Source organism: Harmonia axyridis, chromosome 3 (assembly GCF_914767665.1).
Source record: "Harmonia axyridis chromosome 3, icHarAxyr1.1, whole genome shotgun sequence".
Taxonomy (NCBI): domain Eukaryota; kingdom Metazoa; phylum Arthropoda; class Insecta; order Coleoptera; family Coccinellidae; genus Harmonia; species Harmonia axyridis.
The window spans coordinates 60,974,921-60,990,531 of NC_059503.1; the positions used below are offsets into that span (position 1 = coordinate 60,974,921).

General features: G+C 34.5%; 1 protein-coding gene across 1 annotated transcript; it reads left to right on the plus strand.

Annotated features, from left to right (window-relative positions):
- Positions 1-1,375: 1,375 nt before the first annotated feature.
- LOC123675693 (coiled-coil domain-containing protein 63) lies at positions 1,376-13,517 on the plus strand. The gene is made up of 10 exons (XM_045611152.1): positions 1,376-1,520; positions 5,425-5,691; positions 7,499-7,689; positions 8,801-8,975; positions 10,752-10,934; positions 11,020-11,170; positions 11,234-11,325; positions 12,236-12,356; positions 12,610-12,713; positions 13,416-13,517. Exons 1-10 carry the CDS (start codon positions 1,434-1,436, stop codon positions 13,467-13,469), a joined length of 1,425 nt encoding a protein of 474 aa, XP_045467108.1. The 5' UTR covers positions 1,376-1,433; the 3' UTR covers positions 13,470-13,517.
- The last annotated feature ends 2,094 nt before the right edge of the window (positions 13,518-15,611 follow it).

Consider the following 15,611-nt stretch of genomic DNA (forward strand, 5'->3'; position numbering starts at 1 on the left):
CATAAAGCGCACCAAACAGTCAGTTTTTCTGGATGTAACGGTGTTTCGACATACACTTGAGGTTTAGCTTCACTCCAAATGCGGCAGTTCTGCTTGTTAAAGTAGCCATTCAACCAGAAGTGCGCTTCATCGCTAAACAAAATTCGCTTATGAAAATCGGGAACAACGGCAATCTCATTTTGGTCCCATTCGACGAATCTACGCCTTACTTGATGATTGTTTGGCTTCAATTCTTGCACGAGTTGGATTTTGTAAGCACGCAAACCAAGATCTCTCCGCAAAATCTTCCATAAAGTGGATGGACACAGGGTCCGTATTCTCGACAAGTGATCTTTCAAAACGTATACGTACATTCAATGTTCAGAGCACTGAAAGTACGTATACGTTTTGAAAGATCACCTGTCGAGAATACGGTCCTAGATCCAATTCCTGTGCTCGATGGCGGATAGACTCATTCGGGTCTTCCTCAATGCTACGCTCTACAGCAGCAATAGCTTCTTCTGTACGCACCGTACGACGTCTCTGGGGATGCGACTTATCAAAAAGAGTAAACGTGGTGCGAAAACGTTCCATGGTTAATCGAATTAACTGCTTTGATGGACGATTTTGTCGACGATAAATTGGACCTAGTGCGCGATACGTATTCCTTACAGAACCACTATTTTCGAAATAAAATTGCACTATTTGCAAGCGTTGTTCAGGCGTGAGTCTATTCATGATGAATTGCCAAACCACACTGAGAATAAATCACTTGACAGCTGTTAAATCGGTCGCCATCTTGAAAGTAATGCCAACTTAAAGTTATATACCTCGAAAAAAAACATCCGTTACATATATATGTATTCAAGGCACTACGCTTTCAAAATTGTATTCTGCACATTTCGAAACATAGACTGTGAACATTTTGGTGGAAGATTAGATTAACATGTTTCCTCCAGCGATTCGAAAGATTTATTTATTATAGGAAATTAAAATAATGAACTGAAAGAATAAAATCAAGAGAACTGAAATGTTAACATATATTTCATTTAATTATAAAGAAATAATGACGAATATGAAAATTTCAATAGCATCCATCATATTTAATTTACTGCTGTACTAGAACATAAAAATTTAACTGGTAGGTTAATTAAAATTATCTAGTAAAGATAGGTAATTGAGATTATTAAACACGAACTAATTGAAACCAACTAAAAATATCATTTTTCTCATTTAAACGTTTCAAACCAATTAGTATTCACCAATCGATAATGTGTGTTTCGTATAAGAAACTGAAATATCGTAAGCAATCCCTTGGCATGGAGTTGAACAGTCGCAAGTTTGAGCTTTAATTTACTTATTGATCAAACTTCGGATCAACAGAAACTAACAACTGTTGGTCGGGAATATTATACCAGTTTCAAGGAATACTTCCGTGAAGAAACCTCGTAAAGATGCACAAATCCAAAGGACCAAAGCAAGCAGAAGACCTCGATATGGACAACCTGGTAGAATCTGAATTGGCTAGACTCAAAAGACAGGTGGGGATAAATTCTTCATCATTCATACGAATTTTCGATGGCACATTCCAATTTTGTTGAGAAGAATCTTATATTGGAGTAACAATTGTTGCAATTAATTTTTGGGGACTAAAATGTAAAATTGATTTTCCATATATTTTATGAGAAAGAATGCGCTGAATGTTGAAATTGTTAATCTTCTTCAACAATTTATAACTTCAGCACTAGTTTATACCTATATAGCTTGTAACGTTTTTTTTTTTTCATTTTGCATCTTTCAACTTTTTGAGTGACGTCTGGTAAGGAGGTTTGTTTTATATTTGGTTACTCCACTCGTATAAGCTTCCCACCAAGTATTTTGTTTCTGTTTTTCGAGTATGTAAAGGATATTAGACAGGGTATCCTGTAATAAAGATTATGTGACGTACTCTATGACAACGATAACATGAAGATTTTTAGAATTAGTGTTCGGCTGTTTCCTGAATTATTTTATCATTTGAAGATCATGTGGATTTCAATTTGAGGGTTGTGGTTAGTGGTACTGTGTGTACTGATTTGGTTATTTTTCGTATTGCTTTTTTTGTTTGAGGACTGTAATTTATTTCACTCCACCTCTATCATAATTTCTACAATTTCTACTGTTGTTTATTTGGGATAGTTTTCTCCATTCTGCATGTGACTTTTTTCTTCTATTTGGTTCCATGAAAGAGGTATTTTTGTTGGGATTTGTATTATCTTCCTCCTGTCACTATTCTCGTGCTCTTTTAGCGTCTCTATCATCTTTTCAGATCTTCTTTTTGTTTAAGGTCAGGAATTTACATTCCCTTCGCCTCTAATTTCATTTCTCCTATTTTCTGCTTTTATCTGATCAGGAGGCTTTCCTCCCTACTTCATGTCACTTTTTTTTTCTATCTAGTTCTTTGAAAGAGGTATTTCCTCTTATCGGTCTTTCTTACTTTAATTTGTATTATCTTCCTTAATTCCTTGTTCTCGTGCTCTTTCAGCGTCTCTAATGTCTTCTTTCTATGCTTATTGACTATTTCTTCAATAGTTTCAATTTTCAGTTCTTCTCTGATTTGTTGGTTAGTTATATACCATGGGTCGCCAACCGCTGTTCTTATTAGTGAATTTAGTGTACAGTGCATCCCATTTTGGGTGAGACAGCCAGGTTTCTCGCTTGTTATTTAAGATAGAACCTTGCGGTTTTCACGTTCCTGTCCTACTTTTTCGTGAAACTCAAGTTGGTCTAATCAGATTCTGTATAACTGTTTCCGTTCAAAAGATACAGGGTGATTTTGGAAATTGATACTTTTCGGACCCCTTCTTTATCTCCGAAATTATTAGAAATAATGCTGAGCTGAAAACTACGTCTGAATCAGAATTCTGCGTAGAATCCAGTGGCGTACTCATTATTTTTTTTCGGGGTATGGTTTTGAAGATTAAACACAAACCTATATTTTTTTTAATGGAACACCCTATATATCTTTACTTCGTTGAATTCGCTATTTTTTTCCCTTCAAAATGATATATGATACTATGTAGGTAGGATGTTGAGAAATGTTAAAAAAACACTAAAACGTCAAATAATATAATGATATATATAATATAAAATAATGATGATTTTTTTGTAAATGGGCCATGAATATTCTATGTTTCAATAAGAGGATTATTACTTTCGATTTTTAAAAGTAGTAGGTCATTGATGACACAAACATCCTTGTTGTTATTATGGCTACTATGCATTTGGGAGCATTGTTTTATCAAGTAGGCATTGGAGGGAAAAAACCAATCTGATCTAGCTTTCATCGCTATAAATTATTTTTATCATTATTGATTCTTCTTTTCTATGGTAAATCCATTGCCTATTAACAAAAAATCATCATTATTTGATGTTTTAGTGTTTTTTTAACATTTCTGAACATCCTACCTACATAGTGTCATATATCATTTTGAAGGGAAAAAAATAACGAATTCAACGAAGTAATGATACACATAGTGTTCCATTTAAAAAAACATAAGTTTGTGTTGAATCTTCTAAACCATACCCAGAAAAAAAATAATGAGTACGCCACTGGATTCTACGCAGAATTCTAATTCAGAAGTAGTTTTTACCTAAGCATTAATTCTAATAACTTCGGAGATAAAGAAGGGGTCCGAAAAGTATCAATTTCCAAAATCACCCTGTATCTTTTGAACGGAAACAGTTATGCACAATCTGATTAGACCAACTTGAGTTTCATGAAAAAGTAGGACAGGAACGTGAAAACCGCAAGGCTCTATCTTAAATAACAAGCGATAAACCTGGCTGTCTCACCCAAAATGGGATGCACTGTACTTTGCAACTGATCATTATTATTGTCCTTCGTATTGTACCAGGTAACTCCTGCATACGTAATGGTATAAGCACTATTTTTATTATCTTCAGCTTGTTTTCTAATGAAAGTTTACTTTTAGGGTTGGGCAATGGGTACAATCTTCCGTGCAATTGCCTTGTCTTTTTTCTGTTTTCTTCTATCTGTTTGTTAAAATTCATTCTTTCATCCAGTATTACTTCCAGATATTTTGCTTCTTTTTTCCATTCTATCGTCTGGTTATCTATTTTGACGTTTCCTGCTCTTTCTTTCTTTACTGTTGTTCCTCCGAAGTAGATTGCAACTGTTTTCGATGTGTTTACTTTGAATCTCCATTTCTTGAAGTATTCCATCAGTCTCTATCATCTTCTGCACAAGTTTGTTAGATATTTCCTCAATAGTTTCAATATTCAATTCTACTCTGATTTGTTGGTTGCTTATACCATGGGGCGCCAACCGCTGTTTTGATACTTTCTATTTGGTTATTTTTGATACACAGGCAGTATTCCCATGGTAAAAGGATATTTTGGACAATAATTAACACTTATATTGTGTGAGCTTGAAATAATACGGTCAGATTTGTAACCCAGGTGAATTTTTTGAGATGAATTAGGGAAAGATCTCGCTGATGAAACATCTTACGGAGAAATGTTCGTAAAGGTTTATGATTTTGAGGTTCAATTATGCTGTATTTCTTCACCCTTGTTGTGGGAACGTTGGTCAACTTTTAAATTTCAAATGGGAATCCCTGTTTTTTATATGAAACGTATACGTTAAGTTGGTTCAGACCGAAAATTTCAATTTTATTGCTGAGCTATCTGAATCGTTAAAAATTGTTCATACATAACCTTTGTATTTTTTGCCGTAGAATACAAATCAGTAATGAAAATCTGAAATTCCAAAGTTGACCCCGGTATTTAGCATCCGTCTGAGCTGAGAAGGAAAACCAATGTAAAAATGAATTACAATGTGATGTTGAAATAGTTATGGATTCAATATTTTTGTAAAAAGTCACTTCAAACCACTTTCAGGTATCCAAGTTCTCAAAAACTTCACTTTTACGTTGAAAATGTGTGCAGTAAAACTGTCTGCGCGAAAATTTGAATTACACGTCTCAGTTGAGTTTTTAGTGGTGTTTCCTAATATTAAAACAGATTTTCAAAATTCCGATGTACAGGGTGTTGTTTCGAGGATTCGAACGATTCATAATTTTTTGTTAACCCGGACCTGGATTTTCAAGGCGGTTATTGCCTGATACGTTTGGGCTCTCAATTAGGAACATATTTGCCAAATATGAAGAAAATATACAGGGTGGTTCGTTTGACATGGCCTCAGAAAAAAACGGGCAAAATTCATAAAACACACTGTACCTCGGCTACGAAGACAGTAAGACCCAATAAATGGGGTATCTCCAGAACCGCCTTGGTGCCACCTGTGAAGTATTTCCGTTTCCCAATGAAACACCCTGTATTATCTTTCCAAGAAATTGTATTGACCTCCATAGTTGGGAATTACACCAAATAATTTAAATGGAAATGTCATCATATCTTAAAATCACACTATGATTTTTCCAGTACAGAATCATGGAAGGGGACCGAAAAGCCTTCTTCGAAGAGATGAACACCAAGCTGGCCAAACAGAGAGCAATTATACAAACATTGAGAAACGAAAGAAATCAATTATTGGCTGATCTGAAAGTAGCTACTAGTGCATCTAAAAAGAGGACCATTAGGTCACTCTCAGCGAAACTCAATAAAATGTATACCAGCTACGAAACATACATGGAGATAATCGAAAAGGAAAGGCATGATTTGAGGGAGTTAAATGGGCAGATAAGAAAGGTAGAAATAATATTTCTAACTTATCTAATATTAAATTAGAGGTACAAATTATAATGAAAGATTCCCCGGGCAATTTTAAAAAGAAAAAGTGCTATAAACATGTCCCCGCAAACGCTTTGTTTTCAAAATACCTACATGGTCTTGAAGTTTGATATTTTTTCAAGTTTTTTTCTCATAGCATCTGCAAAACATAAGATATTGCCAATTTCGATTGCAAATTTACAGAATGATAAAGGGGGTGTTTTTTTTAGAGCTATAGAACTTCAAATTGCAATAAAATAACGATGGATTATTCGATTGACATGCATTTTATTTATCCGCAAGATAATCTTATGGAATTACATTTTAAATATGATTTCTGGCATATGACCGCCACGGCTGGCTCGGATGTAGTCTAATCTGGACGTCCAATTTTCGATGACTTTTTCCAAAATTTGTGGCCGTATATCGGCAATAACACGGCGAATGTTGTCTTCCAAATGGTCAAGGGTTTGTGGCTTATCCGCATAGACCAATGACTTTACATCACAAGATCTTGGAGGCCAATTCACAGGTCCAAAACCAAACATGTCTTTCAATAAATTGATTGTGGCACGAGCTGTGTGACATGTTGCGCCGTCTTGTTGGAACCACAGCTCCTGGACATCATGGTTGTTCAATTCAGTAATGAAAAAGTTAGTAATCATGGCTCTATACCGATCACCATTGACTGTAACGTTCTGGCCATCATCGTTTTTGAAGAAGTAAGGACCAATGATTCCACCAGCCCATAAAGCGCACCAAACAGTCAGTTTTTCTGGATATAACGGTGTTTCGACAAACACTTGAGGATTAGCTTCACTCCAAATGCGGCAGTTTTGTTTGTTGACGTAGCCATTCAATCAGAAGTGCGCTTCATCGCTAAACAAAATTCGCTTATGAAAATCGGAAACAACGGCAATATCTTTTGCACTATTTGCAAGCGTTGTTCAGTCGTGAGTCTATTCATGATGAATTACCGAACCAAACTGAGAATAAATCACTGGACAGCTGTTAAATCGGTCGCCATCTTGAACAGTAATGCCAACTTAAAGTTATATACCTCGAAAAAAAACACCCTTTAGTTTTTTCGTATCTGCTAACGATTGTAAGAAGAAAATTTCAAATAATTCTGTCGAAATCCTCGGTAAAGTTGAAATTATCATGAGAATCCAATCAGTAGGCTGTGATGACTAAATTAATTATTAGTTTTGTTGCTTATTTTCCTGATATGTAGCAATGATTGATTAAGATTCGATAAACTTGTATAATCGTCACAACAAAAGGGGACTTCAAGGAATTCGAAAACAAAGCGTTTTCGGGCACATGTTTATAGGACTTTTCATTCATAAAATTAACGAAGGCATCTCTTAATTTCGTTTTACCTCCAATTTAGGAATACCCTGAATACCCGTATCGCATACTAATCATATGTGATCAAATATTACATTTAGATTTCATCAGGATTCATTTAGGTTACCCAATGTCAATGTTTTCTATGCCAAATCTCCTAGGCCTCTGTGAGTCCTAGGTAGAAATATTTCGGTAGAAATATTTATTTATTAAGGTAATAATGATGTAGACTTAGTGGTTTTGCATTCTGCACCAAAAATTGACTGAAAAATTATAATCTGATGCTTTCGTCTTCACCTTACAGTTACAATATGAAGTTGAAAAGCATCAAATAGATAATGAATATATTTATGCTGATTACGCAATCTAACCATATTAAATACTCTAAATATTCAAGAGATTTAGAAGAATTCCCACCTTAATGTTTTATTTTCAGTTGGAGAAAAAGATCGATCAAATAAGAAGCAACGACATAACAGAAACGCAGTTCAAGACAAGGTTACAATCGGGCAAAAAGAGTATAGAACTCCTAGAAAACAGACTGCAAAACTCGATCAAGCGATTCTGTTGTGTTCTAAGCGAGAATAAGAAGCTAAGAGAAGACATTGATCATCTTCTGAAAGAAAGGCTAGTTCAAATTTCTTCAAAATTGGGATTTTTCGCATGAAATGTATTTTGTTTTAAAAAGTTCAACAATAACTTAGGAATCAGTTGGGGGAAAATGTATTTAACTCCCTACTGAAGAATGTGTGAAATCCAAAGGAGCGATTTATTATTATTATATTATTATTAGTTCTTCTGGAATGAGAAAGCGATTTATAAAAATATCAAGGAATTATATTTTCAAAATGTCATAATTACAAAAATTACACATAATCGCAATATTCAAGATATCAAATGAAATTATATTCAGTTACATTCGAATGTATCTAGCTATTGTAAAATGCGTTGTTGGTAACGAAAATTAACATGAGTGGAATCTGTCTAATTTAACTTCCAGAGAGCTTGATTCGAGATCCAGAAGTGAAGGGTTTTAGTCTCTTATTTTTTTTGTATGGAAGCACAAGAACTTTTTTATCGGATGAATAAAAATTTAATCTAATATCGTTTTTCCACTTAAATTGTTAAAAAAATATAGAAAATAACTACTATAAATAGACTATAAATTCATTATAAAGCGGTACCTATACTGCGAACAATCCAAACCCTCCAAACATCCCCATTGTGATTATTTCGGAACCGGAAATATATATATCCAGGTGCTTCCTTTCAGGACTAATGAAATTGTTAATAGCGGGTGTTCGAATTTGAGATGCACATCTGGAAAGATGTTAGTCTACATCTGTCAAAAGGAAATTGATATAAGTATACCATCGGTTTGGAACGTGCCATATGATAATATAAAAATAAGGGTGTTTTTAATTTCTGAGAGAATGTTCGTTGTTCTTTAGTGCATTATTTATTGGTGGATTCTCCGTAGCTTATTCGATGTAGATTTGAGTTTCTCTTCCTGTAAATTAATTGAATTCTATCTTTTGAAAATGTTTCTAATTCAATAATAATAGTACAATTTAATTCTTCCCATGTTTACAGATATCAAAAAATCATAATAATCAGAAAATATATAATTTGAATATCTATATACCCCCATTATAAAAACTTGCCAATTTCAAGCACAAACTCAATAAATTCTATGAATGAATATATTATCACCTATTTACAACGACTTATTTTTTAGATCTAATTTCAACACAATATGGCAGAGTCTTTTAGAAAAATTGGCAGATGGTAAAAAATTCATGCTCAATATAATTGAGGAAGCTACATTAGCCTACGATACAAGAGAAGAATGGTGTGCGAAACTTCACGCCTTAAAGATGAGAGCAAAAAACGAAGAACTTCTGCATACCCAGGTGATATATCACTCTTTTGTATAGCCATCTTTTAATTTTTTTTATTATATTTCCACAAGGAATCAAAATTTATCTCAAAAAAAAATAATTGGGGGATGAAATTTTTAGTAAACATCAACAGAGGATATTTTATGCAATATCAAAAACATATATTAGGCCAATTGAAAAATCCCCGGTCTGATGCACAGATGGCATTTGATTTTTAGTTAATACCAAACTTCAAACGATACGAGTCATAATTTGACAACAGTCCGACCATTAGTTTGTGAGATATTGCGTTGTGAGTGCAGCTACTTTTGTTATTTGAAGAAAGATGGAAAAAAGCGTGTGCTGATAAAATATTGCTTTTTGAAAGGAAAAAATACAGTTGAAGCAAAATCTTGGCTTGATGAAGAGTTTCCGGGATCTGCACCAGGAAAATCAACCATCATTGATTGGTATGCTAAGTTTAAATGTGGTGAAATGAGCACTGAAGACGGCGAACGTAGTGGACGCCCAAAAGAGGCTGTCACCGACGAAAGAATCAAAAAAGTTCACAAAATAATTTTGAATGACCGTAAAGTAAAGTTGATCGAGATAGCAGACATTGTGAATATATCATCTGAACGTGTACATCATATCATTCATGAATATTTGTACATGATAAAGCTGTCTGCAAAATGGGTACCGCGCGAGCTCACAATCGATCAAAAGCAACAACGTGTTAATGCTTCTGAGCAGTGCTTGAAGCTATTTAAGTGCCATAAACCTGAATTTTTGGACAATGGATGGAACATAGCTCCATCATTTTGTTCCGGAGTTCAATCGACATTAAGCTGAGTGGACTGCACTCGATGAACCAAATCCAAAGCGAGGAAAACACAACTGTTAGCTGGAAATATTATGGCATCAGTATTCTGGGATGCGCAAGGTATAATATTCATTGATTACCTCCAAAAGGGCCAGTCCATCAACATCGATTATTATTTAGTGATATTGGATCGTTTAATGGATGAAATCGTTAAAAAAACAGCCCCATTCGCAGAAAAAAGAGATTCTTTTTCATCAATACAATGCGCCGTGTTACAAATCAATGAAAACAATGGCAAAATTGCATTAATTGGGCTTCGAATTGCTTCTGCATCCACCGTATTCGCCAGATCTGCCCCCAGCGACATTTTCCTGTTCGCAGACATCAAAAGAATGCTCGCTGGAAAGAAATTTTGCGCCTTCGAACAAGTATTCGCCGAAACTGAGGCCTATTTTGAAGCGAAAGACAAATCGTACTACATATGCCTCCTATTTCAAATACAATTATACTTTGCAACTTTTCACTTCTCAAATAAAATACGGTGCAAAAAAAATTTACAAAATTTTCAAGGAATGGATCAAAATCATTTCGATATTTGAAAGAATAAAGTTGGTTGCTCATTGCATTTTGAAAATCAATTCGCTTCTAATATACATAGGTACATTAATGCATAAGATACTTTAATCAAGTGAATTCTAAAATTCTAAATTCTGAAATCAGTTGGTTTTATTTCGAAATTGAATGTTCAGTTCTCTAAATTACAATTGTTTCGCTGAACAATAGCTTCTTCAGATTTTGAATTTTTAATAATTTATTGAAAATGTAGAATCCAAAGAAGCTTTTGTGTAGCCAAAACAATTATGTAATTTATAGAATTAAAAAGTGAAAATAGAATAACTGTGATTTAGTTTCGATTCAAAATGAATTTTCTGCAAGTATAAACGAATTCAATTCAATGAGTTTATGTGGAATTCAAATTTTCACAGGGCCTTCGTGAAATGCAGAGAATATTGGATCACGATGACAAACTGAAGGATTTTCTGTCAGTTAAAGGTCAGAAAAGGATTATGAAAGATCTGGAAATAAAAGAACAATTCAGAAGAGAAGAAATAATGAAGAATGAGGCGAAACAAATTGAAATATATGAAACAACCTTAAAACAAATACAAGTAGGTTTATCAGCACCTATACAAGATTTGTAATGTAGAATTATCAGCTTGAAAATGTTATCATGACCTCTAAATTTTCCGATAGGTTTTCTGTGAAGAAAAAGATATTGATCGTATAGCTGCGAAGTATTTGAAACAGGACGAAGAAAATTTTGCCTTGTTCAACTATGTCAATGAGTTGCACCACGAACTGGAATGCTTAAATATGGAATTGGATGACCTTAAGGTGAAGCTTGGTAATTTATTGAATTATTCGATTCGAATAACCATTATGAATAAAATTGTCACTTTTTTTACAGAAGAGCAAAGAGCATCAAGTGAAAACGATGCTAAAGATAAACGTTCCAATATCAAGATGATTGACGAATCTTTAGAAAATATCAAGGTGGAGGTAGGAATGAAATTTCTCAATAATATCGACCTAGAATTAGCTTAAAAAATTTCAAACCTATATTTCACATGAGAAATTATACAAGGTATTTCTTCATAAACTGGACAAAAATATATGCATAGTCCTGTAGATAAGAACGGGAGAATCATTTTTGTCTTATGATATACCTCGTTTCCGAAACTTAATCGAGATACAGGTCGTGCAACGTCATTTTTGATCAATATTCCATTGGGTTTGTCAGTTATGAATAACGTTTGATTTCTGGTAACATCAAAGTATTTTTGATGCTCAATTCAAAAAAAGGCGAAGAATTTTGAAAAAAATTCATATCTAATGGCGGGAAACCTGCAATGTTTGTGATTTATTTCGATTTCCAAATTAAATTTCATTTCCTAAATTAACTCAATTTTCTAAAAATTTTCTTAGAGAATCATATTTCTCGTAAGAAAACAACTTGAAAGAAACACTTTGGCGCGACAAATATTGCTTACCCATAAGGTCATAATTTAAGAATGGTTTTCGATAAAAATTATTGTTAGATACGTGGTGAGTCAAACGTTATTCAAAAAAAATTCGTTTAATTGATCATTTTTCTTAGATACAAAGGGTAGGTAATATATGAGGAGGGGCCACCGTTATTAGGTACTAAATTTGTCAAAAAGTTGTATACAATAAAGATTTCATAAGGAGCAACAGTAAGAGAAACATTGGCGTTTACTTATTGTTATTATGTCATTCTTCAATGACAGGTGGTACATGTTACTTACAATACAAACTTCACTTAAGATTTCGTTTATTTACAGTATCCCATTTTGGACAACCCTTTGTATTTATAATTATAATCTATTGTTATGTGATAAATAGAAATTGTTCCTCCTTCTGATATTGAAAAACAACAAATATTTTTTAGGTTGAACAGGCCGAAATGTGCTCAAAGAAAAACGATGAAAAGCTTCAAATAATAAAGGATGGAGTTTTTGAAATGTTTAACATTTTGGATTGCAACCATGTGCCAATCTTACAACTTATAGGTAATTTCTCTCGACATAATTTTTAATTGAATTCTATATCCAAAATTATAATTTTATACAATAGGTACTCGATTAATCGAATTCGAATTTGAGTATTTCAAAAATTCCGAGCCTCACACACAGTTTTTATAGTTAATTATTTGGGATGAATAGCTCATGAATTCTGATTGCTGCATTTTTAAGTTTCAAAACTAACTCTTAACTCATTTATCTGTGGTATTATTTTGTACTTATTCAATTATTTTTATTGAAGGTGACAATGCAAAAATCAATTCCAATAATGTCATGATCTATCTCAGTTTGATAGAAAAGAGACTTTCCGAGCTTGTGACCTTGGCATTTGTCACTGATGCTACAGTAAGTATTATTTTCAAAGTTTTATTTGATGAGCAAAAACCAATGATCTCATGATAAGTAGATAGCACATAGTCATAGAGAGAAAGATGAATCGGCTCTAACAAAAAGGTGAGACGCGCTTTGTTTACACCTCGTGCTCAACCAACCGATATTTAGGTCTGTTTTTTTAAATAATTTATTTCAGGCCTCAAATTAGTTGAACAAAACTGAGACTAAGTCCTTTAACTAACAAATTATAACAAGCATAAAAATATCAGAAAATAAACAAATCTATAAATTATTCTTAAAATTAACTTAACTTATTTTCTGTCTTTGAATATACTCTTAAATTGCAAAACACAGTAGGTATCTTCATTTCCACTCAATAATGTTTTTGGTATGTTGTTGAACATGTTAACCTAATCAATCATTGAAGATCACGTGATTCGTTATCATTCGTTAAACCTAATTCATCTTTAACAGATCCCTCGTGGTCACCTTACATGAGGTTCAATGATTCTCTCTGTAATGTTGGAGTCAATGCTCAACGGCATTGGGAGTATCTATATGTATTATAAGAACATTGGAAAAATGTATGAAACTACGTCGGATCTGAAGAAAAAAGTATTCATTTAGAAGAACACTCATTAATTATTCTTAATAGTACTAAATAATTTTCATTTCCCAAAGGATAAATATTACATACTGCTATTTTTGTTTCAGATTTTCACCGAAGATGACAAGGAGTTCTTATTGGAATTGAAGAATATTTCATGATAATAAATAGTGCCAAACATCTAGTCCCGTTCCTTTACCTTTCATTAATAAACCCTCATTTTCGCTAAAGCTTGATTATTTTTCAACTTTGTTTAAGTTGAAGAAATGACCACTGCCTTATCCAGAGAATATAACGACATTCTGAAATACACTGCGCAAAAAAATTAACGCACATTCTGAAAATCTCAATTTTAATGAAAGTTAACTCTACATTGACTTTATAACTTATTTTTTATGTTCTCTCGGGTAGGTTTTGAACGAAACAAGACACATTAAATGGAAGAAAAATTCAGGATCTCACCGAATCTTATGTGAAAGAAGTGATAAGTGATTTAATACTTAGTATTTCTACCCCTTGCTTTAATTACAGCTCGGCAACGACGGTTCAAACTCAAAATGAGTGATCTCAAAATGTTCTGATCTAATCCTTTCCAGATTTCTCTGAGTTGGATTCCTAAGCCATTGAGAGTAGCTGGATGATTTTCTGAACTACTCAGCCTTTTATTGAGGTTGTCCCAAACCTGCTCAATCGGATTGAGATCTGGACTTCTTGCTGGCCATTCCATTCGAGAGACTGCAACCTCTTCAAGGTACTCCTGAACGATGCGCGCACGATGGGGTCTGGCATTATCGTCCATAAAAATGAAATTTTCACCAATGTGTATGGGGCAAATGGCACTACATGCTCTTCAAGAATGTTCCTTATATATCTATCAGCATTCATAGCTCCATTATCAACGACCACTAGGTCTGTGCGAGCAGTCAAAGATATTCCACCCCATACCATAATCGATCCTCCCCCGAAACCAGTAGTATTCAGGAAATTGCATTGAGCATATCTTTCATGTGAACGTCTGTATACAAGGGAACGTCGATCACAATGGTAAAGGCAGAATCTAGACTCATCTGTGAAGAGAACTCTTTCCCAATCAGCCTCTTCCCAATGGATATGCTCTCTCGCAAAATCCAAACGCGCCCTTCGATGGGCTGGGGTAAGAGCTGGGCCTCTTTCCGCGACACGAGGCCTTAAATCATATTCTCTGAGGTGATTTCTTTCTTGTCTGAGTGCTAATTTGCACCCCATGAGTTTGCTCAAGCTGATTTTGAAGAAGGCGAGCGGTTGCAAACCGTTGTCTCAACGAAGAAACTCTCAAGTAACGTTCTTGAATGGCAGTTGTTACCCGTGGTCTACCCTGTCCTGGTCTTCGGACATTCATACCTGTCTCCCTGAATCGCTGCAACTTTCTGGACACACTTGTATGGGAAACTCCAAACCTGCAATTCTTGTGTATGTCCACCCTTCTTCTCGCAAAACTACCGCTTGGCATGGGCGCCCGCAGAAATTTTTCTCAGGGGGGGCAAAATGAAAATTATTGAAAAACGATAAGGCGTCCATGATTGTCATTGAAAACAAGAAAATTGTTGTGAATCCATTACTTTTCGTTTTTCCTTGCCCTTTGGATTGAGAAGGTTATAGTGACGGTGTTGTGCTGAAACATGAGGCGATCGAAATCTCAGGGGGGGCCACGGCCCCCCCTGGCCCCTCCCTGCGGGCGCCCATGCCGCTTGGGCACATTCCTCTTGGGTCAAATTGCGTGTTTCGCGTTGCATAGCGATCGAGTGTAGTAAATCAAACGAAAGAAAAACTATTGATCACTAGAATTGATCGAGAACAACTGATTTCAGAATGGAGCCAATACATTCAAAATCTGATAATCTCATCTTTTTTTATTCCTGCTGGGAAAAAACATCTGTATTGAAGAAAAACGTTGAAAGTGAATAACATATGCATACATAATTCTGATAAAAATAATTATCATTGAGAACACCTTCAGTTGTAGAATAAATTTGAGATTTCCATAATGTGCGTTAATTTTTTTGCGCAGATGAAGATGAAGAAATTTCTTTATGATTTTGCTTCCAAAACGTTTGGGAAAGATCGGAAGAACACCTCAACCAATAGTCAGAAAATCTCTCAACTAAGGCAAATCTTCTACCAGATGCAAGCCTCCAAAATACATGGTGCACCATACTGCTCAATCCCTTCTCAAAAGGTCCGTTCAGCTGATGCATCCTTTTTGAAATCCCTGAATGATGACAAGCAATCCCATTTCTCGACTGGGTGTCAAACTCGTAAATGCA